The sequence below is a fragment of the Ranitomeya variabilis genome, chromosome 8 (genome assembly GCF_051348905.1).
Source record: "Ranitomeya variabilis isolate aRanVar5 chromosome 8, aRanVar5.hap1, whole genome shotgun sequence".
In the NCBI taxonomy this organism is placed as follows: Eukaryota; Metazoa; Chordata; class Amphibia; order Anura; family Dendrobatidae; genus Ranitomeya; species Ranitomeya variabilis.
Window position 1 is genome coordinate 111,498,411 of NC_135239.1, and position 25,973 is coordinate 111,524,383.

The following is a 25,973-nucleotide window of genomic DNA, read 5'->3' on the forward strand; positions in this document are numbered from 1 at the left end:
TACAATTGTCCTCCGCTGAACAAAGCTATGCCGCCAGTGTACTCCTGTTACCAATTTTGAACTGCATTTAGCCTACGTACTTTTTTGGGCCTACTAACTGTGTCTGCCACTCCTTACAATTGTCCTCCGCTGAACAAAGCTATGCCGCCAGTTTACTCCTGTTACCAATTTTGAACTGCATTTAGCCCACTTTATTATTTGGGCCTATATCTGTGTTTCCTCCTCATCCTGCCCATTGCCCAGCCACTGCTAGATGAGTCTGCTGGTACATTGACCCAGACCACTACATTCCCCTTGCACTCCACACAGCCAGAATCTGACCCTGCTGAGAGTCAGGTTCCCCTTCCCGCATACTATACCACCTTACACGGGGACAAAGAGGAAGGTGCAGATGAAAGTGCAGGTCCCTTCATCATGTGGGGGGGCATACTCGTTGGCAACGTCACTGGCACAGGGCCCCTCATAGAACGCAAAAGTGTCTCCGCCGGTGGGAGGCGCCCCTGCCATCAAACACACTGCTGTACTTTGAGGGGCCCTGTGCCAGTGCCAGTGCCAATGCGAACGAGTGGGCCCCCCTGCTTGCTCAGGATCACAGCACTTGCAAAGTTGAAATACTTACCTCTCCCTGCTCCACCTGCATGACGTAGTCCGCGTTTCCTGGGCCCACGAAAAACTTGAACCAGCCCTACCCCCCCACAACTTTTGCCAAATGACCCCCAATTTTCAATGCCTAACTATTATTATAAAGTTAATTAAGATTGACAAGCTTCAGTAATAAGAATTGATGCTTTTGGCATTAAAATAGGCACTGTAGGTGTTTTCCTGGCCTCCACTCTCTGCCGACTTTGATTCCCCATTGACTTGCATTGGGTTTCGTGTTTCAGTCGGCCCATTATTTCACAATAATCGGACGATTTCACCCAACCCGACTTTTGACAAAGTCGGGTTTTGCGAAACCCGACTCGATCCTAAAAAAGTGAAAGTCGCTCAACTCTACTCCTGTGTAATTCTGGGCTGATTCCTGATCTTTCTCTGAATCTTCCTTACCTTACAAGGTGAGATCTTACATGGAACACCAAATCGAGGAAGATTGACAGTCACTTGTATTTCCATTCCTTTTCTTTCTAATGTGCCAACAGTTGTTGCCTTCATATGAAACTGCTTGACTATTGTCCTGTAGCCCATTGTTCTCCAACTCCAGTCCTCAAGGCCCACCAACAGGTCATGTTTTTCAAGATTTCCTTTGTATTGCACAGGTGATGGAATTATTGTCTGTGCAGGTGATGCAATTATCACCTGGCAATACTAAGGAAATCCTGAAAACATGACCTGTTGGTGGGCCTTGAGGACTGGAGTTGGGGAACACTGCTGTAGCCCATCCCAGCCTTGTGCAGATCTATATTTAGTGTCCCTGGTGTCCTTAGACAGCTCTTTGGTCTTGGCTATGGTGGAGAGGTTGGAGTGTGACTGATTGAGTGTGTGGACAGATGTCTTTTATACATTTGACAATTTCAAACAGGTTCAATTAATACAGGTAATGAGTGTGGAGTAGGAGGGCTTCTTAACCCCTTAACGACCGCCAATATGCCTTTTAACGGCAGCAGTTAAGTGTATTTAAACCACGGCGCCACTTTTTAATGGTCCTGAGGTTTAAGATTATGGCGCCGCCAGAGTCGGATTTTCTCCGGTGTCTCGGCTGCCTGTGGTAGCCAAAACCCCAGAGAACATGATTCAGGTTGGTTTTTATAGACCCTGGTGTTGCAATCACCATTAATAACGGTATAACCACAAAAAAGTCTGATTCTCCATTTAATTTTTTTTCCTCTGATGTGATTGATCTAGTCCTCCGATCACCGCCCCAGTACCTGTGGTGTCCAGGAATCCCCCCATGTAGTCCCCGAGCCACCAGCATCTACTTCCAGGAGAAAATGGCAGACGCATGCGCAGTGCGCCCGCCGAGATCAGCGGCCGGCACCCGGCAACAATAGGAAATTTTTTCTATTGGTTTATTTTGATCACTGTGATAGACCCTATCACTATGATCAAAATATACAAAATACTTAGTAGAACCCCCCCCTTAATCACCCCCTTAGTTAGAGAAAAATAATAAAATAAAAAATATATATTTATTTCCATTTTTCCATTAGGTTTAGAGTTGGGCTACAGTGAGTTGGGCTAAAGTTAGGGCAAGGGTTAGGGTTACGGCTAGGGCTAGCGTTAGCATTAGGATTAGCTTTAGTGTTAGGGTTAGCTTTAGGGTTAGCATTAGCATTGGGGTTAGGGTTAGGGTTGGGAGTATAGTTAGGGTTGGGATTAGGGTTAGGGGTTTTTTAGGGTTAGGTTTGTGGTTAGGGTTATGGTTAGGCTTGGGATTAGGGTTAGGGGTGTGTTGGGGTTAGGGTTGTAGTTAGGGTTATGGTTAAGGTTGGGATTAGTGTTGGGGTGTGTTGGGGTAAGGGTTAGAGTTAGAATTGGGGGATTTCCACAGTTTAGTTCCATCATGGTGCCTCCAAACGTGACATGGTGTCACCATTGATTCCAGCCATATTTGCATTCAAAAAGTCAAATGGTGCACTCAAACAGTGGTTTACCCCCACATATAGAGTATCAGCATACTCAGGACAAATTGCTCAACAACTTTGGGGGCCTAATTTCTCCTGTTACCCTTGGGAAAATAAAAATTTTGGAGCAAAAATATAATTTTTGTGGAAAAAGTATGATTTTTTATTTTCATGGCTCTACGTTATAATCTTCTGTGAAGCAATTGGGGGTTCAAAGTGCTCACCACACATCTAAAAAAGTTTCTTTGGGGGTCTAGTTTTTAGGCACATCAGGGGCTCTCCAAACGGGGCATGGAGTCCGATCTCAATTTCTGCTAATTCTGCGTTGACAAAGATGGCGCTTCTTCCATTCCGAGCTCTGCCGTGTGTGGTTTACTCCCACATATGGGGTATAGGTGTATTCAGGAGAAATTGCACAACAACTTTTGTGGTTCATTTTCTCTTTTTACAATTGTGAAAATAAAAAAATTGGTTCTGAAGTTAAATGTTCACTTTTCCTTCCACATTGCTTCAGTTCCTGTGAAGCACGTAAAGGGTTAATAAACGTCTTGAATGTGGTTTTGAAAACATTGAGGGATGCAGTTTTAAGAATGGTGTCATGTTTGCGCATTTTATGTCATGTACACCCCTCAAATGTGATGTGGTCCCTAAAAAAATTGTTTTTAAAATTTTGTTGCAAAAATGAGAAATTGCTGGTCAAGTTTAAATCCTTATAATGTCCTAATAAAAGAAAAAAATTGTTTCCAAAATTGTACTGATGAAAAGCAGACATGTGGGAAATCCTATTTATTAAGTATTTTTTGTGACATATCTCTCTGATTTAAGGGCCTGTTAGCGTGGCTAAAGGTTGTATAGTCGACGGCAGGTATGTGTCACAGAGAAGGCTTGTCACTGTGATGTAACCCGGAGTGTTTTCTTTAATGCACATAAAGCAATAAGGAATTGTTTGGTTTACTTGGGTCTGGGTTACGGGTAGCTATGAGAGATGGGAGGGTCTGGCTACCCATATACTTCACCCCTGGGTAAGGGGCATAACCATGCCTATCTATGTGTGTTTCAGGACCTGTGGTGATGTCATAACCACATGTCTAATCATGTGATGGGTTCCTGGGTGTGGTTAGATCCATAAAAGACAGGCTAATACTTAACACAGGAGGTGTGTGTGTGGAGGAGAAAGCCTCCACAGTGTGTTAAGGCTCCAGGACTGAGCCTGAAGGACTGGACATTTGTATTTTCCTTTCCTGAGCTAAAGGCTATTTGTTTTCTGTTCTTACTATGTGGTTTATGGAGCAATAAACCTGTGAACTTTTAATGGAACGTGCCTCCTGAGTGTCAGCCGTCGCACCTGAGCGAGTATAACCCCTTACAATTGGTGGAGAATGCGGGCAACGATCCAAGGAGCACAGGTTGCAGCGCTGGCTGGTCTGAGCCAGAAGAGTGGATGGTCTTGACAACCATGAGTAACTACTGACCGGGGTCAGTGAGAACTGCTGTTTGTGGGATGCCTTCAAGGAGAGGAGGGTTCCAGGAACCTGTGTGGCCGACACCAACAGGTAACGGACAGGAGTCCATGTGCTATTGACCGGGGTCAGTGAGAAACTCTGTTTGGGCTGTAAAGCCGGGTGTATAACAGACAGGAGTCTGTGCTGTGGACCGGCGAGTCCATGAATTATTTTTTTTTTCTCTGATCAACTTGCTGTGGCTCGGCGGGGCCACGAAGACTGAAGGCGTCTGTCGGTAACTCGGCGGGGGTTACGAAGTTTGCTGTGGATCAGCGAGTCCACGAAGTCTGTGGTGGTTACGTGCAGTGCAGTTGCAGCAAAGAGGTTCTGCAGCAGCCAGAGTTGCAGCAGCAGCAGCAGCGGCTTGTGATCGGCAGCCGGAGGTGTCGGTGGTTTGTGACTACAATAAGAGCTGTGGCAGTACCAGCAGGAGCTGGTGAGGTATTGTAAAAGGACAGTGTGAACCAGGTCACACAAACTCTTAAAGAGCAACGGCCTAGAAAAGACCAAAGTGTACTGTGGTACTGTTGGGGCCTGTGAGTGCCGTGGGTCGAGTGCCAAAAAGCAGCGGTGACCGCAAATATTTATGGTTGGCCAAAAGGGGCTGCATCTCAAAAGGACGTAGTTGACCAAAAGGGGGTGGAGTCCCTAAAAGGGGTGGTGGCCCTAAAGGAGAAAATGGTCCACAAGGGGGCGGTAACCCAAAAGGGGGTGGAGTCCAAAAAGGGGACGGCAACCCAAATAGGGGTGGTGGCCCAAAAAGGGGCGGCGGCGAATTCACTGATGAACTGTTGCCGGGTTCAGTGTTCGAACAGCGCATGTCCAGAATATTGTACTAACTTTCCATCTGACAAGATGTCACAGAGCTGTTCTGTAGAAGTCAATGGAGTGTGCGTGACTGGACTTCTGGACTTGGGGAGCCTGGTGATACTGGTGAGCACCACACTTCCTGTCTATCTGATTCCCAGAAGGAAGATGGAAGCCCATTGCTTTCATGGGGTCGCTAGGGATTATCCGGTGTCCAGGGTAATCATTGAGACACCCACTATTATTGCCAGCCATGATGTACCTGTAGTCCCAGACTTGTCATTCCCTGTTGTAATAGGCCAGGACTTTGAAAGGTTTTGGGACTTGTGGGAGGAAAGGGGAGTGTCTGATTTCTCAGAACAGAGTCAGAATGACCCTAAGGGAGCCCCATCACAACAGGCGGCTGTATTGATTCCGAGTGGTGTGATGTATGAAAAGGAGATAGCGACACCTAAGGTCGGTAGTCCAGAGTTCCGGGTGACTGGAAGAAAGTGTGGGTCTGACACCTGTTTAAGTGGGGAATTGCTGTTCCAGGATGACAGGGTGAGAGGATTAAAAGCCGTCTTCCACTCATCACCTTGACGGACTCTTATGAGGTTGTACGCCCCCCTGAGGTCAAGCTTGGTAAACCACTTAGCACCTGCCACCTGGTTGAACAAATCTGGTATCAGAGGCATAGGGTATGGATCACGAACCGTAATCTGGTTCAACTCCCTGAAATCCAAACACGGGCGTAATCCGCCATCTTTCTTCTTCACGAAGAAGAACCCTGCTGCCACCGGCGAGGACGACGGCCTGATGTGCCCTTTGCTCAAGCTTTCATTAATTTAATCTTTTAACGCTTGTCTCTCCGGACCGGAGATGTTAAACATCCTTGCTTTAGGCAATTTGGCCCCTGGTTTAAACCTGATAGAACAGTCATAAGGACGATGTGGCGGCAACTCTGAACAACCCTTCTCAGAGAACACATCCACAAAATCCTGAAGTGACTCCGGAACGCTTGAAGTCACCACAGACACACATGTGGCCAGGCAATTCTCCTGGCAGAACTCGCTCCACTGAATTATGTCCTGAGTAGTGTTGAGCATTCCGATACCGCAAGTATCGGGTATCGGCCGATACTTGCGGGTATCGGAATTCCGATACCGAGATCCGATACTTTTGTGGTATCGGGTATCGGTATCGAAACAACATTAATGTGTAAAATTAAGAATTAAAATAAAAAATATTGCTATACTCACCTCTCCGACGCAGCCTGGACCTCAGCGAGGGAACCGGCAGCGTTGTTTGCTTAAAATTCACGCGTTTACTTCCTTACTTGAAGTCCCGGCTTGTGATTGGTCGCGTGCCGCCCATGTGGCCGCGACGCGACCAATCACAGCAAGCCGTGACGTAATTTCAGGTCCTTCAGGATTTTAAAATTACGTTCCGGCTTTGTGATTGGTCGCGTCGCGGTCACATGGGCGACGCGACCAATCACAAGCCGTGACGTCACGGGAGGCTGGACACGCGCGCATTTTAAAATGCGCGCTTGTCCTGCCTCCCGTGACGTCCCAGCTTGTGATTGGTCGCGTCGCCCATGTGGCCGCGACGCGACCAATCACAGCAAGCCGTGACGTAATTTTAGGTCCTTCAGGATTTTAAAATTACGTTCTGGCTTGTGATTGGTTGCGACGCGATGCGACCAATCACAAGCCGTGACGTCACGGGAGGCAGGACAAGCGCACATTTTAAAAGGCGCGCGTGTCCAGCCTCCTGTGATGTCACGGCTTGTGATTGGTCGCGTCGCCCATGTGACCGCGACGCGACCAATCACAAAGCCGGAACGTAATTTTAAAATCCTGAAGGACCTGAAATTACGTCACGGCTTGCTGTGATTGGTCGCGTCGCGGCCACATGGGCGACGCGACCAATCACAAGCCGGGACTTGAAGTAAGGAAGTAAACGCGCGAATTTTAAGCAAACAACGCTGCCGGTTCCCTCGCTGAGGTACAGGCTGCGTCGGAGAGGTGAGTATAGCAATATTTTTTATTTTAATTCTTTATTTTACACATTAATATGGTTCCCAGGGCCTGAAGGAGAGTTTCTTCTCCTTCAGACCCTGGGAACCATCAGGAATACCGTCCGATACATGAGTCCCATTGACTTGTATTGGTATCGGGTATCGGTATCGGATTAGATCCGATACTTTGCCGGTATCGGCCGATACTTTCCGATACCGATACTTTCAAGTATCGGACGGTATCACTCAACACTAGTCCTGAGTTTTCCAGTCAATTACCGGGTTGTGCATAGACAACCAAGGAAAACCCAAAACCACCTGAGCAGGAAGATTCCTGAGCACCTTACATGTAACCCGCTCGGAATGTAGAACTCCAATGTGGAGTTTCACCTCAGCCACAAATTCAGTAATCTCCCCCTGAGAGAGAGGAGCAGCATTGATGGTGACCACGCGGATAGGCTGAGACAGTTTTTCAATCCTAAAACCTGCTGTGCGCGCAAACTCCTCATCAATGAGATTTGTGGCTGAACCACTATCCACAAAAACAGTAATTGGCAGCTCACTGCCAGCGATAAAAACCTTAGCAGGGAGCATGCACTGAGAAACCACCATGGAGGATATACATAAGCTCAGACTGGTCTCCTCCACACCCTCTGAGCTTAGAAGTTTTCCGCCGTTGCATTATTCTTAGGCAGCAGAGGACAGATGTTAATAAAATGTCCCGTTTTACCGCAGTAAAAACAGGCTCCCTGCTTCTTGAGCTCAGGGACTGGACGCTTCACATGTGACACCCCTGCGATTTGCATAGGCTCCGTGGGCTCACCTGCAGCAACCTCACGTGAACCTAAACCCTCTCCCATAGGCGGTGTCACATGCTCCCCCTGATGCAAACAGCGATCAGTGCGGACAACCAGACTCATGGCGGAATCTAGAGTAGCAGGAGTCTCGTACATCAGAAGGGCTTTTTTAACCCTTCCAGAAATCCCATGTATAAACTGACTCCGCAAAGCTGGATCATTCCATTGTGTATCGATCGCCCAGCGACGAAATTCAGAACAGTAATCCTCTGCAACTCCCTCCCCATGGCGAATAGAGCGTATCTTAGATTCTGCTAGAGCCATTTTGTCAGGTTCATCGTAGATTTTCCCAAGACAGGAAAAAAAACTCTCCACAGAGTCAAATGCAGCAGAATCAGATGGCAAAGAAAACGCCCATGCTTGGGGATCCCCACTCAACAATGACAACACCAGGCCCACACGCTGATCCTCATTACCTGAAGATATCGGGCGCATACGGAAATATAGTTTGCAAGCTTCACGAAAAGAAACAAATTTACTGCGTTCCCCAGCAAATTTTTCAGGCAAAGGAAATTTAGGCTCAGTAACTCTTCCTGTCGCTCCAGCTTGCACATTAGACACTGCTAGTCCCTGTTGCTGTACTGCCCCCCTTAACTCCGTGACCTGTAGGGACAGCGCCTTCAACTGGCGGGTTATGGAAGTCATGGGATCCATGACAAAACACAAAAAAAAAAGAAACCCCTTTTTTTTTTTTTCTTTTGTGTTGTTGGGCCGATTATAATGTCAGGGAGAGACTAGGTGAGCGAGAGCTAATAACCCGGGCCCCTGCATTTTCCCTCAGACTAGGGAAATCCTGACTGACCCTCTACCTGGAGTTTACACTGAAGGTGTGCATGTCCAGGCCTCGAACCTCACCCTGTCTCCTGAGCTCAGCCCTAGGCTGAAATCTCCGCCCACCACCCAGTGAAGATGTTATTCCCCAATACCCACAGTTAGCACAGACAAGGATAAAGGAAAATATACACCACGCCGCAGTCACTCAGGAATACACTATAAATATGTGCAGGGCAAAATAAATACAAATATAGGAAGGAGTAAATAAGACAAAGGAAAATGCACCACCAGCAACAAATCTCCAACCACCAGCTCTCCTCACCAGACCGAGATAACAACGCACAAGACAGAAGCTATAATCGGCGACGCCCAAAGATCCGGAGAACTATTTAAAGGCAGTGGGCATGGCCCAGCTTCCAATCCAAGGATTAGGTAAATTAACCCCGGAACAGCTAGATAAAATCTAGCAGACGCCAATGAGCAAATAGTGGTCAAAAGCGGAATTACCGCTGTCTGTCGGACGACCTGGTCTGAACAGCGTCTGACATGACACTGGCAGAGGAGCAAGATAAAATTCTCCGAGAGCTCAAGATAAAGGTGACTAATCCCCAACTCCAGAAATTCACAGATGACCATGACACTGAACTGTTGTGCTCTCCCGATCTTAACGCAATGAAAGAGAGTGAGCTGGAGAGGCTGATCAAAGAAGGGGCCTCTACCTAGGAAGAAATCCAGCAAGGGAAGAGCCACGCAGATGGCCGAACAAAGGACGTTGAGGTCTTGGAAATCTGCGCTGACCCTAAGGACGAGGAGGTCCAACAATATGGCCAAGAAGGTGAGACTTCAGTTTTCAAATGTGTAATAGACGTACCCGAAGACATGCAAGAAGTGTGTTCCAGTGAGGAGGTGCATGAGGCTTTTAAAAAGGCGGTCGAAGCGTGTAGGGTGCACTGGGCGCCTGAGACTCATCAACTGGTCATATTTTCAACTAGGGAAGTCACAGTGAAGTGGGTGGCTGTCCTGAGAGAGATGCATCTACAATGCCTCCACACAAAACAAATGATCACGTTGAAGAATGAGGAAGCCGCTCGACGTCTGGAGCTAGCGAGAGAAGCTCAAAATCGGCTCGGCTTGGTGGAAGACATCATTCTGGTACCCAGAAATTTGGTGGGAAAAGTCATCGGGAGGCTTGGGCGAGTGAAGCAGGAGATTGTAAACAGATCCGGTGTGAAGAGACTGAGGGTTCTGGGTGATGACAAGGCCCAGGTCGTGGGTGAAGATGGGATGGTTCCATTCCTTGTTGTCGGATCCATGGAGAGTCTTGAAAATATCTGGATGCTCCTGGGGTATCGCATGGGTTACCTAATAGAAGTTGAGCAGCTAAGACGTGAGAGGGAGCAGGTCAATATAGAGCTGAGGGAATTGGCAAACAGATTGCCACCACCTTCAACTTGCGGTATAGAGAGACTAAGAGGTTCTCTAAAGACTCAAAGTCCTCAAGCTAACAGAATATAGAGATAAAGGGAAGAACTGCTCTCCGAAGAAAGACAATGGGAGAGATCACCAATAGAGGGAGAACCGAAGGTGGCCAGAGGGAAGAGCTAGAAATAGTGACTCCTCAGTTAGCTCAGGGCTCAGTGACCTAAGCGGGAGATCCTGTAGCAGACGAGATGACAAGGGGTCATGTTTATATAAAGTATGTGACGGAAATGATTGACGAATGCTGACGAAAGGGTTCAGTAACAGGCTCTGACTTAGACAGACGGTTTGACTGTCAGGGACGACAGAGAAGGGTCTCTGGTCAGTATAGGACAAGTGCCAAGCCCCACGGCTTTAGGCAGAGGGGGGAGGTATGTAGCATGGCTAAAGGTTGTATAGTCGACGGGAGGTATGTGTCACAGAGAAGGCTTGTCGCTGTGATGTAACCCGGAGTGTTTTCTTTAATGCATATAAAGCAATAAGGAATTGTTTGGTTTACTTGGGTCCGGGTTACGGGTAGCTATGAGAGATGGGAGGTTCTGGCTACCCATATACCTCACCCCTTGGTAAGGGGCATAACCATGCCTATCTATGTGTGTTTTAGGACCTGTGGTGATGTCATAACCACATGTCTAATCATGTGATGGGTTCCTGGGTGCGGTTAGATCCATAAAAGACAGGCTAATGCTTAACACAGGAGGTGTGTGTGTGTGGAGGAGAAAGCCTCCACAGTGTGTTAAGGCTCCAGGACTGAGCCTGAAGGACTGGACATTTGTATTTTCCTTTCCTGAGCTAAAGGCTATTTATTTTCTGTTCTTACTATGTGGTTTATGGAGCAATAAACCTGTGAACTTTTAATGGAACGTGCCTCCTGAGTGTCAGCCGTCGCACCTGAGCGAGTATAACCCCTTACAGGCCTAAAAATTAAAAGTTTGAAAATTGCTAAATTTTAAAAATTTTCGCCATATTTCCATTTTTTTCATAAATAAATACAAATCATATCGAATAAATTTTACCACTAACATGAAGTACAATATGTCCCAAAAAAACATTCTCACAATCAGCAGGATCCGTTAAAGCGTTCCAGAGTGATGACCTCATAAAATGACAGCGGTCAGAATTGTAAAAATTGTCTCGGTCATTAAGTACGAAATTGGCTCTGTCACTAAGGGATTAAAGAAAAACTAACAGGTCTGTGCGAGCTGGAATTCTTTCAGGTTGGTAGGTTATCAAATACTTATTTCATGCAATAAAATGCAATTTAATTATGTAAAAATCATACAATGTGAATTTCTGGTTTTTATTTTGAGATTCTGTCTCTCACAGTTGAAGTATACCTACAATAAAAAGTACAGAACTCTCCATTCTTTGTATTGTATCAAATACCTATTTTCCTCACTGTATATGTAGAATGTTTTCATTTTTATGATTGTGCTTTAAAATTTTCAGTATATTTTTTATGTTGCCCTATTCAATATAGTTTGGGAATTGAAAACTTTAATTTTCTTCACAGCAGTCCAATGTAAGGTCCTGCAGAGCCCAGAACATGGTCAAGTACATTGTTCTGATACATTCGGAGAGTACAGGTATACATCCATTTGCAATGTCACTTGTGAAGAAGGATTTGAATCACAAGGAACAACATCATTATTGTGCCAGAACACAGGAGAATGGTCTGAATCTACACCTTCATGCTCCGGTAAATATCTTCTTACAAAATTGTAAAGCCTCATTTAAACATCCGTCATGTTTCATTTACTGTAAGTAAAAAAATGTTGAAGATAGGTAAGCAGGGAAATGCAGGACACATACAGAAGTAGGCAGAGTGTACAGTAGGCAGAGCTTCAGGGAGGAAGAAGGGGGGAAGTACGCTGCCAACCGCGGCCCTCCTGAATGCAACTGTGAAACCAGCCTTAGAGAGTTATGTCACACAAAATAGGTAATAAATAACATTTTCCACATGTCTTTACTTCAGAACAATTTTTGAAACAGATTTTTTTTGTTAGTTAATTAGAAGGGTTAAGAGTTTCTCATGTTATCAAGAAAAGTTATAAAAACCATTTTTTTAGGGACCTTATCACATTTGAAGTGACTTTGGGGTGCCTATAAGAAAGAAATTAACCAAAAGTGACACCATTCCAAAAACTGCCTTCTCATTCAACCCCCAACTGACATATCCATCAAAGTCAATGGCTGCCCACAGTTCCCTGTCCCGCAATCTTGACTCTGATGTCTCTTTCAAACCTGTGATCCATGCCTTTTCCACTTCCTGACGACTCCAACTCCAAAATATCTCCCGGCTCTGCAAATTCCTCAACCACAAATCTGCAAAAATGATAGCACATGCCCTCATCATCATCCACCTTGACTACTGCAACCTCTTGCTCTGTGGTTTTCCAACACACTTTCCTAACACTCTTGCACCCATCCAATTTAACCTAAACTCTGCTTCCCGACTAATACACCTGTCACCCCACTATTCACGGCTTCTCCCCTCTGTCACTCCTTGCACTGACCACCCAGTGCCCTGAGAATCCTGTTCAAAACTCTGACTTTAGCATACAAAGCCATCTACAACCGGTCTCCTTCATACATCTGTGACCTAGTACTTACCTGCATGCAACTCCAATCCTCATAAGTAGGGTTGAGCGAAACGGATCGGACATTTTCAAAAATCGCCGACTTTCGGCAAAGTCGGGTTTCGTGAAACCCGACCCGATCCCAGAGTGGGATCGGCCATGCTGCCAGCGATCTTCGTGCCAAAATCGCGTTTCGTATGATGCGTTAAGCGCCATTTCTCAGCCAATGAATGTTGACTCAGAGTGTGAGAAGCGCGATGACATAGGTCTCGGTCCCCACCATCTTAGAGAAGGGCATGACAGTGATTGGCTTGCTTTCTGCGGCATCACAGGGGCTATAAAGGGGCGTGCATGCCGACCGCCATCTTACTTCTGCCGATCTGAGCATAGGGAGAGGTTGCTGCAGCTTCGTCAGAAGCAGGGATATTGTTAGGGAGGAAATATTAACCCCCAAACCGCTTGTGCTGTAGCGATTTCCACTGTCCAACACCACCTTTTCTTTGCAGGTACAGTGGAGGCTAGATTTCTGTGCATCAGCTCTGTAGCTTATAAGGCTCCCTGATAGCTGCATTGTTGTTTGTAAGCCACTGTGCAAACCAACTGCTTTTTTAAAAGCAAAAGCCCTGTTGCTCCTTTCTTCACAGTTCTATTGTTTATTTGTCCACACTTTTGTGTGCAGCAGTCCTTTTTATTGCTGTCTGCCATACTTGTCCTGAGATCATTGTAGGGAGATTGTTATTGTAGTACAGTCCCTTTTTTTATATATATATATATATATATCTTCCAGCCACTTTCTGCCACTTATACTGTGTAGTGTAATACAGTGGGCCTGAATTTTGCAGCAGTGTCCCACACAAAAAAAGGGAGATTTATATTGCCACTAAGTGCATCTGCGTCAGTTCTGTTTGGCGTATATCTGCCAGCCACTTTCTGCCACTTATACTGTGTAGTGTAATACAGTGGGCCTGTTTTTTATTTGCAGCAGTGTCCCACACATAAAAAGGGAGATTAATAATGCCACTAAGTGCATCTGCGTCAGTTCTGTTTGGCGTATATCTGCCAGCCACTTTCTGCCACTTATACTGTGTAGTGTAATACAGTGGGCTTGTTTTTTATTTGCAGCAGTGTCCCACACATAAAAAGGGAGATTAATATTGCCACTAAGTGCATCTGCGTCCGTTCTGTCTGGCGTATATCTGCCAGCCACTTTCTGCCACTTATACTGTGTAGTGTAATACAGTGGGCCTGAATTTTGCAGCAGTGTCCCACACATAAAAAGGGAGATTAATATTGCCACTAAGTGCATCTGCGTTTGTTCTGTTTGACGTATATCTGCCAGACACTTTCTGCCACTTATACTGCGTAGTGTAATACAGTGGGCCTGAATTTTGCAGCAGTCTCCCACACATAAATAGGGAGATTTATATTGCCACTAAGTGCATCTGTGTCCGTTCTGTTTGGCGTATATCTGCCAGCCACTTTCTGCCACTTATACTGTGTAGTGTAAAACAGTGGGCCTGTTTTTTATTTGCAGCAGTGTCCCACACATAAAAAGGGAGATTTATATTGCCACTAAGTGCATCTGCGTCCATTCTGTTTGGCGTATATCTGCCAGCCACTTTCTGCCACTTATACTGTGTAGTGTAATACAGTGGGCCTGAATTTTGTAGCAGTGTCCCACACATAAAAAGGGAGATTTATATTGCCACTAAGTGCATCTGCGTCACTTCTGTTTGGCTTATAGCTGCCAGCCACTTTCTGCCACATACACTGTGTAGTGTAATACAGTGGGCCTGATTTTTGCAGCAGTCTCCCACACATATAGAAAGGGAGATTTAAATTCACAACAAGTTTACATACACCTTCTACCTTGTTTTACAGTACCATATAACGGTTGTTAGTTTGGTTACATTTTCCCAAGAATGTGGAAGTCTGGTGGAAGAGGTCGTGGCCGTGGGCGGTCATTGCTAGCTGGTAATGATGGTGGTGGTGGTGGTGGAGCATCTGGTGGTAGTGGGAAAAGCAAAATAGCACCTAAGGCTCGAGTTGTTGAGCCAGTGTCATCGTCTGGCTGCACAAGGCCTAGAACGCTCCCTTTTCTGGGAGTAGGAAAACCGCTTTTAAACCTGGAGCAGCAGGAAAAAGTTTTGGCTTTCCTTGCTGACTCAGCCTCTAGCTCTTTCGCCTCCTCTTCAGAAAGTTCAAAATTTAAAAGCAGTGAGTCGTCAGTGGATGCTCCTGGTCAGGAACAAGTCGCTTCCTTGTGTCCTTCACACAGAACAACAGTGAAGGATGCGTCAGGCGACACAACAGGTTACTCCATGGAGCTCTTTACACATACCGTGCCTGGGTTAGAAAGGGAAATTGTTAACAGGCCATTACAAGATGAATCGGACATGGAGTGCACAGATGCACAGCCACAGCTAGATTATTATGCTGTTCCATTGACTGAGATCACAACATTGCCCTCGCAGTGTACTGAGCCAGAACCTGACCCTGATGAGACCATGGTGCCCTGTCCCGAACGCTATAGCACCTTACACAGTGACACAGAGGAAGGTGCACAGGACATTGAAGAGGAGGTGATAGATGACCCAGTTGTTGACCCCGATTGGCAGCCATTGGGGGAACAGGGTGCCGCTGACAGTAGCTTTGAAGCGGAGGAGTATGAGCCGCAGCAGGCATCAACATCGCAACATCTTTCATCTGGCAGGCCCGTATCTGGCCAAAACCATGTGTCAAACCCGAAAACAGTTTTAGGACAGCGTGGCCATCTAGTGAAAGTAGCACAGCATGCAATGCCTGAAAAGGTATTCGATAGTAGGAAGAGTGCAGTCTGGCAATTTTTTAACCAAGATCCGAATGATCAGTGCAAAGTTATCTGTAAGAAATGCTCAAGGACCTTTAGCAGAGGGCAGAATGTCAAAAATTTAAATACAACGTGCATGCGTAGACATGTAACCAGCATGCACTTGCAAGCCTGGACTAACTACCAAACATCCCGTAACGTAGGTGCACCCGCTCTGCATGAAGCTAGTCACCAACGCTACATTGCTTTCCTCACTGTAAGCCCACCATTTAGGACACCACCTGCAGCAAATGTGGAGGTATCGTCGCAAGGCCAAAGCAGTCAGGGAATCACCAGGTTGTTGGTAAGAAACACTGTATGTAGGCCAACAGCAAGAATACCCTCACCAACCCTCTCTCAATCTGCCATGTCCACCACCACCCCTGCTAGTTCCACCATATGCAGCTCTCCAGTCCAGTTCACCCTACAAGAGACTCTCATTAGGAAAAGGAAGTATTCATCCTCTCATCCGTGTACACAGGGTTTGAACGCCCACCTTGCTAGACTAATCTCGTTAGAGATGATGCCCTACCGGTTGGTTGAAAGCGAAGCTTTCAAAGACCTGATGGCCCATGCAGTACCACGCTATGACCTACCCAGTCGACACTTCTTTGCGAGAAAAGCCATCCCAGCCCTCCACCAGCATGTCAAAGACCGCATTGTCCATGCACTCAGGCAATCAGTCAGTAGAAAGGTGCACCTCACAACAGATGCATGGACCAGTAGGCATGGCCAGGGACGTTACGTGTCCATCACGGCACACTGGGTTAATGTGGTGGATGCAGGGTCCACAGGGGACAGCCATAGTGGGACAGTTCTGCCTAACCCACGGTCTAGGAAACTGTTGGCTGTAGGCGTTCGCCACCCGTCCTCCTCCTCCAGCAGAAATGAAAGCTTGTCCACAGAGCACAGTTGCACGACCACTCCATCCGCAGCTGCCAGTGTTGCACACGAGGTGTCCCATTATGGAACAGCTAGTGGTAAGCATCAGCAGGCTGTGTTGGAAATGAAGTGTTTGGGCGACAACAGACACACTGCGGAAGTTCTGGCCGAGTTCTTGCAGCAAGAAACTCATTCATGGCTGGGCAGTGTACATCTTGAGGCAGGCAAGGTAGTCAGTGATAACGGAAGGAATTTTATGGCTGCCATAGCCCTTTCAGAAATGAAACACATACCTTGCCTGGCTCACACCTTGAACCTGGTGGTGGAGTGCTTCCTAAAAAGTTATCCAGGGTTACCAGCCCTGCTCCTGAAGGTGCGAAGACTTTGCTCGCACATCCGCCAGTCGCCCGTACACTCCAGCCGTATGCAGAACCATCAGCGATCGTTGAAGCTTCCCCAGCACCGCCTAATAATCGACATTGCAACAAGGTGGAACTCCACACTGCACATGCTTCAGAGGCTGTGCGAGCAGAGGCGTGCTGTAATGTATTTGTGGGAGGATACACATACACGGGCAAGCAGTTGGATGGCAGACATGGAGTTGTCAGGTGTGCAGTGGTCGAACTTACAAGACCTCTGTCAAGTCCTTCAGTGTTTTCAGCAGGAATGCACACGGCTGGTAAGTGCAGACGACGCCATCATAAGCATGAGCATCCCACTAATACGTCTGCTGATGAAAAGTTTGACGCACATTAAGGAGCAGGTGTCTGCAGCCGAGGATGAGGGAAGCCTTCATGACAGTCAGCCATTGTCTGCTCAGGGAACTCTCCTGGACGAGGTGGCGGACGAAGAGGAGGAGGAGGAGGAGGATGATGGGGATGAACATTTATGGGAGTAGGAAGCTTCTCAGGGGGCAATAGAAACTGGTGGCATTGCAAGGTCAGGTACAGGGTTTTTGCGGGAGACAAGTGATGTTGATTTGCCAGAAAGTGCTCCTCAACCCAGCACAAGCAGTGATTTGAGACCTGGAACATTGGCCCACATGGCTGATTATGCCTTGCATATCCTAAAAAGGGACCCCCGCATTATCAAAATGATGACCGATGACGATTACTGGTTGGCCTGCCTCCTGGATCCACGCTATAAAGGGAAATTGCAAAATATCATGCCACATGAGAACCTTGAGCAAATATTGGCTACCAAACAAGCAACTCTTGTAGACCATTTGGTTCAGGCATTCCCAGCACACAGCGGCGGTGATGGTTCTCACACAAGCTGCAGGGGGCAACATGGCAGAGGTGTTAGAGGTGCACAAATCAGAAGTGGCGTTGGACAGAGGGGTTTTATGACCAGGTTGTGGAGTGATTTCGCAATGACCGCAGACACGACAGGTACTGCTGCATCAATTCAAAGTGACAGGAGACAATATTTGTCCAGTATGGTTACAAACTATTTTTCCTCCCTTATCGATGTTCTCCCTTACACGTCATTCCCCTTTGATTACTGGGCATCTAAAATAGACACCTGGCCTGAATTGGCAGAATATGCATTACAGGAGCTCGCTTGCCCAGCTGCTAGTGTGCTATCAGAAAGAGTATTCAGTGCTGCTGGTTCAATACTGACCGAAAAAAAGGACTCGTCTGGCTACCCAAAATGTTGATGATCTAACCTTCATTAAAATGAACCAATCGTGGATTTCTAATTATTTTGCCCTACCTTCCCCTGCTGACATGTAGCTTTCCTGTAAAAAGGTCTTGCTTTTGGCCTCCTCTTACTGACTGCTCCAATTCCTCCATTTGCAGCTGCTGAATGTCCACCATAGGCCATTTTTACACCTCCCTAAATGGGCTGACTCCCCCCATGGGGCCGTGGTCACCACTTGGCGCAAGCACCCGTGCGAGTGCCGTTTGCCTGGACAGGTGGGTGTGCCCACTTTTGGCCGACGGCACTGGCACAGGGTCCCTCATAGTGCAATGAAGTGTCTCTGGCGGTGGTGGTGCACACCCAACGTCAGACACACCGTCGTAATATGAGGGGCCCTGGGCCAGTACCGCCGCCCACGAGAGAGTGTTCCCCCCCAGCTCAAACAGTGCTCTACCACTTGCAAAACTTACCTCTCACTGCTCCACCACTGTTTAGTCTGTGCTGTTAAATCCTTCAATGGCACTGCCAATACAATTTTGTTGAAATGATAGATGATAGTAAAAATATACAGGGGCCCTGCACTCCATTTAGACCTGTGAATACTGTGCGCGAACTACCACTGTCTGCTACTCAGCAGAGGAACCCACCACTGTACCTAGCTTTGCCACCTGTTTATTTAGGAACATTTTTTTTGCAGACATTTAGCCCACTTTACTATTTTGGCCAACTTACTGTGTCAGAAGCTTCTTCCAGTTGTCCTCCACCGAACAAAGCAGTGCAGCCAGTTTACTCATGTTACCAGTTTAGAACTGCATTGAGCTTACTTTTTTATTTTAGGCCTACTAAGTCTGTCTGCGCCACTCCTTGCAATCGTCCTCCGCTGACCAAACCAATGCTGCCTGTGTACCCCTGTAACCTATTTTAAACTGCATAGAGCCTACTTTTTTATTTTAGGCCTAGTAAGTCTGCGCCACTCCTAGCAATCGTCCTCCGCTGACCAAACCAATGCTGCCTGTGTACCCCTGTAACCTATTTTAAACTGTAAAGAGCCTACTTTTTTTATTTTAGGCCTAGTAAGTCTGTTCCACTCCTTGCAATAATCCTCTGCTGACCTAACCAATGCTGCCTGTGTACCCCTGTAACCTATTTTAAACTGCATTGAGCCTACTTTTTTATTTTAGGCCAACTACCTGTGTCTGTCTGCGCCACTCAATACAGCTGTCCTCCACTGAGCAAAGCTGAGCTTCAATTTTCAGCCTATATCAAATATTAAACTGGTTGGGTTGGGTGTTGTGAATTCTGTTCTCGAGCTCCCTCCTGTGGTTATGAATGGTACTTCGGCGAGTTCTGTTCATGGACTCCCTCTGGTGGCTGTGAGTGGCGCTGCTGGTTCTGAGATTCTTTCTCCAGCTGATCTCGTTCAGGCCTTGGCTGGCTGCTCTTTTTAACTCCACTCAGATCGTTACATGATGCCAGCTGTCAATGTCCTAGTTCTGGTTCAGTTCTTTTGGATCTTTCAGATGACCTGTCTGCTTCAGCAAAAGCTAAGTCCCTGCTAGCTTATTTGTTTCCACTGTGTTTTTGTCCAGCTTGCTATTATGATTTAATCCTGTTAGCTGGAAGCTCTGGGATGCAGAGTGGCACCACCGCGCCGTGAGTCGGTGCGGTGGTTTCTTTTGCACACTCTGCGTGGTTTTTTGTTAGTTTTTTATGCTGACCGCAAAGATACCTTTTCTATCTTCAGTCTGTTTAGTTAAGTCTGGCCTCCTATGCTGAAACCTATTTCATTCCTGTGTTTGTGACTTCCATCTTAACTCACAGTTAATATATGTGGGGGCTGCCTATTTCTTTGGGGAATTTCTCTGAGGCAAGGTAGGCTGTATTTTCTATCTTTAGGGGTAGTTAGCTCTTAGGCTGTGAAGAGGCGTCTAGGCAGAGTCAGGAACGCTCCACGGCTATTTCTAGTTGTTGTGATAGGATTGGGGGTTGCGGTCAGCAGAGCTCCCACTTCCCAGAGCTCGTCCTGTATTGCTAGTTTGCTCATCTGGTCATTTCTAGTGCTCCTAACCACCAGCCCAACATAACAGTTGGGCCTACTAACGGTGTCTGCCACTGCTTGTTGTTCTCCTCCACTGAACAAAGCTGAGCTTCAATTTTCAGCCTATGTCACATATTAAACTGCATTTGGCCTACTTGTTTGGTAGGGCCTACTAATAGTGTCTGACACTCCTTGCTTTTCTCCTCCACTGAACAAAGCTGAGCTTCAATTTTCAGCCTATATCAGATATTTAACTGCATTTGGCCTACTTGTTTGGTTGGGCCTACTAACGGTGTCTGCCGCTCCTTGCTTTTCTCCTCCACTGAACAAAGCTGAGCTTCAATCTTCAGGCATTCGGCCTATATTTTGAATATGAAACTGCATTTGGCCTACTAGTTTGGTTGGGCCTACTAACGGTGTCTGCCACTCCTTGGTGTTCTCCTGTGCTTTTCTCCTGTGCTTCAATCTGCAGGCTTTCGGCCTATATTTTGAATATGAAACTGCATTTGGCCTACTAGTTTGGTTGGGCCCTACTAACGGTGTCTGCCACTCCTTGCTTTTCTCCTCCACTGAACAAAGCTGAGCTTCAATTTTCAGTCTATATCAGATATTAAACTGCATTTGACCTACTTGTTTGGTTGGGCCTAGTAACGGTATCTGCTGCTCCTTGCTTTTCTCCTCCACTGAACAAAGCTGAGCTTCAATTTTCAGGCTTTCAGCCTATATCAGTTATTTAACTGCATTTGGCCTACTTGTTTGGTTGGACCTACTAACGGTGTCTGCCGCTGCTTGCGGTTCTCCTCCACTGAACAAAGCTGAGCCGCCTGTTTACTCCTGTTACCAATTTTGAACTGCATTTGGCCCACTTTATTATTTGGCCCTACTAACTGTGCCTGCCACTCATTACAGTTGTCTTCCACTGAACAAAGCAATGCCGCCTGTTTAGTCCTGTTACCACATTTGAACTGCATTTAGCCTACTTTATTATTTGGGCCTACTAGCTGTGTTTCCTTCTCATCCTGCCCATTGCCCAGCCACTGCTAGATGAGTCTGCTGGTACATTGACCCAGACCACTACATTCCCCTTGCACTCTACACAGCCAGAATCTGACCCTGCTGAAAGTCAGGTTCCCCTTCCCGCATACTATACCACCTTTCACGGGGACAAAGAGGAAGGTGCAGATGAAAGTGCAGGTTCCTTCATCAGGTGGAGGGCATACTCGTTGGTGATGTCACTGGCACAGGGCCCCTCATAGTATGCAAAAGTGTCTCTGCCAGTGGGAGGCGCCCCCGCCGTCCAACACTCCGCCGTACTTTGAGGGGCCCTGTGCCAGTACCAATGCGGAGTGTGCCCCCCCTGCTTGCTCAGGATCACAGCACTTGCAAAGTTGAAATACTTACCTCTCCCTGATCCACCGCCGTGACGTAGTCTGCATTTCCTGAGCCCATGGAAAACTTGAGCCAGCCCTACCCCCCCCCCACAACTTTAGCCAAATGACGCCCAATTTTCAATGCCTAACTATTATTATAAGGCAAATTAAGATTGACAAGCTTAAGTAACAACAATTGATATTTTTGGCATTAAAATGGGCACTGTAGGTGATTTCCTGTCCTCCTCTCACTGCCGACTTTGCTTCCCCATTGACTTGCAATGGGTTTCGTGTTTCAGTCAAATCCCCGACTTTTCACAATAATCGGCCGATTTCACCCGACCCGACTTTTGACAAAGTCGGGTTTCGTGAAACCCGACTCGATCCTAAAAAAGTAAAAGTCACTCTACTCTACTCATAAGATCTCCTTCTCTACTCCCCTTTTCTAAAAACTGCATCCCTCAAAGTCCTGAAACCACGTTCAAGTGGTTTATTAACCCCTCAGATGCCTCACAGGAATTATTGCAATGTGGAAGGAAAAAATGATTATTTTACTTTTTTTCACAAACATTTTACTTTAGCCCCATTTTTTTTATCTTCATAAATGTAGCTGAAGAAAAATGAACCTCAAACTTTGTTGTGCAATTTCTCTAAGTACACCGATACCCCAAATGTGGGGGAAAACTACTGTTTGGGTGCTGTTGTGAATTCTGCTCTTGGGCTCCCTCCGGTGGTTGTAAGTGGTAGCGCTGCTGTCTCTGAATCGCAGCATTTATCAGGTGTGTTCACTTTTTGCAATTTTGACTGGGCTATTTAGTCTTGCTTCACCCTTTAGTCAGTGCCAGTTGTCCATTGTTCCTGGGGGATTCACATCCCTGCCTGGTCTCTTCTGCTTTGCAATTCATTTCAACAAAGATAAGTTCTGGCCTTGATTTTTGCTGTCCACATGCTGTGGCCTTATTGTTCAGTTCTTTTCCATCTTTTTTTTTTTTGTCCAGCTTGGTCTGTATAAGGATTTGTTTAGCCAAGCTGGTATCTCTGGAGATGCAGATATACCCTCCATATCTTTAGTTAGCTGTGGAGATTTTGTATTTTCTGTGGTGGACATTTTCTAGTGTTTTAATAATGACCGCATAGTACTCTGTCCTATCCTTTCTATTTAGCTAGAAGTGGCCTCCTTTGCTAAATTCTCATTTCAGTCTGTGTATGTTTTTTCCCTCTCCTCTCACAGTCAATATTTGTGGGGGGCTGTCTATCCTTTGGGGATTTTCTCTGAGGCAAGATAGTTTTCCCTTTTCTATCTCTAGGGGTAATTAGTCCTCCGGCTGTCGAGATGTCTAGGGAGCGCTTGGTACATTCCACGGCTACTTCTAGTTGCGGTGTTAAGTTCAGGGTCTGCGGTCAGTACAGGTACCACCTTCTCCAGAGTACGTCTCATGCTGCTCTTAGGCCACCAGATCATAACAGGGTGCATGGCAGGGCTCAGAAGGGAAGGAACACAGTTTGACATTTTGATCCCAAAAATGTTTGGAATCAATAGTGGATGCAATGTCGCGTTTGGAGAGCCCCGGTTGTGCCTAAATAGTGGAAATATCACCACAAGTCACACAATTTTGACAACGGGACTCCTCTTGGAATGTATCTAGATGTGTGGTGAGCACCTTGAACCGTCAGGTGCTTCACGGAAGTTTCAGAAGTTTATAATGTAGAGCCATGGAAATTAAAAAAATATATTTTTTCCCGCAAAAATTTTCTTTTAACCCCCAATTTTTATTTTTGCAATGTTAACAGGAGAAAATGGACCACAAAATTTGTTGGTGAAGCAGAAGTCCAGCGAGGGTGATATCCATAAAAAATACCTTTTATTCCATTTTCATTAAAAGCACAAAAGTCCAAAATCCATCTTTATATCCAGAGACACAAAAACGGGTGATTCATACCAGTGACAGTCACAGGCTTAAAGTGCATTTAAAATCATATTCGTTTAAACGGTCGTGCCGCCTTAGTCATTGTTGTGCAATTTCTCCTGAGTAAACTGATATCCCATATGTGGGGCAAAACAACTGGTTGGGTATATGGCAGGGCTTGGAGGAGAAGGAGCACTGTTTCACTTTTTGAATGTAAAAATAGCTGGAATCAAGAGCGGATGTCATGTCATGCTTGGAGAGCCCGTGATGTGCTTAAGCAGTGGAAACACCTCACAAGTGACACCATTTTAGAAACTAGATCTCTCAGGGAACATATCTAGATGTGTGGCGAGCACTTTGAACTCCCAGCTGCTTAACAGAAGTTTGGAAGGTAGAGCCTTCAAATTAAAAAAAAAATCACATTTTTCCCACAAAAATGATCTTTAAGCCCCAACTTTTTAATTTTCACCTGGTAACAGGAAAAAATGTGGTCGAAAACTACTTTTGAGGCACAGTGGAAAGCTCAAAAGGGAAGCAGCGCCATATTGGAGTTTAAATTTTGCTGGAATAGTGTGCCATGTCACTTTTGGCAGAGACCCTGAGTTGTCAGATCAGCAGATATACAAAAAAAAGGTTGCACTCAATAGTGCTGAAGCATTCAAAAATAAAAATAGATACCAATAAAAGTAAAATTAATTGAGACATCAGTAGGTTAAGTGTTTTTGAATATCCATATTGAATCAGGAGATCCATATACTGCCCAATACAGTTCATGATGGGCCCCATAAGATGCTCCATACAAAATACGCCCCATATAATGCTCCATAAAGTTCATGATTGGCCTCATAAGATGCTCCATAGAAAAATATGCCACATGTAATGCTGCACAAAGGTTAATGATGGCCCCATAAGATGCTCCATATTAAAATATGCTACTTATAATGCTGCATAAAAGGTTAATGATGGCCCCATAATATGCTCCATAGAATAATATGCCGCATATGCTGCTCCATAAAGTTTGATGGCCCCATAAGATGCTCCATAGAATAATATGCCCTAAAAAGGTTGATGGCCCCATAAGATGCTCCATCGAATAATATGCCGCATATGCTGCTCCATAAAGGTTGATGGCCCCATAAGATGCTCCATAGAATAATATGCCCCATAAAGGATGATGGCTGTTATGATTGTACTGGTGGTTAGGAGCGCTAGAAATGACCAGATGAGCAAACTAGTAATACAGGACGAGCTCTGGGAAGTGGGAGCTTTGCTGACCGCAACCCCTAATCCTATCACAACAACTAGAAATAGCCGTGGAGCGTTCCTGACTCTGCCTAGACGCCTCTTCACAGCCTAAGAGCTAACTACCCCTAAAGATAGAAAATACAGCCTACCTTGCCTCAGAGAAATTCCCCAAAGAAAATAGGCAGCCCCCCACATATATTGACTGTGAATTAAGATGGAAGTCACAAACACAGGAATGAAATAGGTTTCAGCAAACGAGGCCAGACTTAACTAAATAGACTGAGGATAGAAAAGGTATCTTTGCGGTCAGCATAAAAAACTAACAAAAAAACACGCAGAGTGTGCAAAAGAGAGCACCGCACCGACTCACGGCGCGCTGGTGCCACTCTGCATCCCAGAGCTTCCAGCTAACAAGACAAAATTATAATAGCAAGCTGGACAAAAACATAATGGTAACAAATAAGCTAGCAGGGACTTAGCTTTTGCTGAAGTAGACAGGTCATCTGAAAGATCCAAGAAAACTGAACCAGTACTAGGACATTGACAGCTGGCATCAGGTAACGATCTGACTGGAGTTAAATAGAGCAGCCAGCCAAGGCCTAAACGAGATCAGCTGGAGAAGGAACCTCAGAACCAGCAGCTCCACTCACAGCCACCAGAGGGAGTCCATGGACAGAACTCGCCGAAGTACCATTCATAACCACAGGAGGGAGTTCGAGAACAGAATTCACAACAGTACCCCCCCCCCCTTGAGGAGGGGTCACCGAACCCTCACCAGAGCCTCCAGGCCAATCCGGACGAGCCAAATGAAAGGCACGAACAAGATCGGCAGCATGAACATCAGAGGCAACCACCCAGGAATTATCCTCCTGACGATAACCTTTCCACTTGACTAGGTACTGAAGTTTCCGTCTCGAAACACGAGAATCCAAAATCTTCTCCACCACATACTCCAACTCCCCCTCCACCAACACCGGGGCAGGAGGATCAACGGAGGGAACCATAGGAGCCACATATCTCCGCAATAACGACCTATGGAACACATTATGGATGGCGAAAGAAGCTGGAAGGTCCAAACGAAATGACACAGGATTAAGAATTTCAGAAATCTTATAAGGAGCAATGAAACGAGGCTTAAACGTAGGAGACGAAACCTTCATAGGAACATAACGAGACGACAACTAAACCAAATCCCCAACACGAAGTCGGGGACCAACACAGCGACGGCGGTTAGCGAAACATTGAGCCTTCTCCTGGGACAATGTCAAATTGTCCACTACGTGAGTCCAAATTTGCTGCAACCTGTCCACCACAGAATCCACACCAGGACAGTCCGAAGGCTCAACCTGCCCTGAAGAAAAACGAGGGTGGAAACCAGAATTACAGAAAAAAGGCGAAACCAAAGTGGCCGAGCTGGCCCGATTATTAAGGGCGAACTCAGCCAAAGGCAAGAAGGACACCCAATCATGCTGATCAGC

General features: G+C 46.3%; 1 protein-coding gene across 1 annotated transcript in view; it reads left to right on the plus strand.

The window, feature by feature from the left end:
* The window catches only part of LOC143787874 (P-selectin-like), a 692,067-nt gene that overhangs the window by 322,460 nt on the left and 343,634 nt on the right, over nucleotides 1-25,973 (plus strand). The window contains exon 5 of the mRNA XM_077276995.1: nucleotides 11,496-11,681. Coding sequence (XP_077133110.1) covers nucleotides 11,496-11,681 — 186 coding nt within the window. The remainder of the gene's footprint in view (nucleotides 1-11,495; nucleotides 11,682-25,973) is intronic.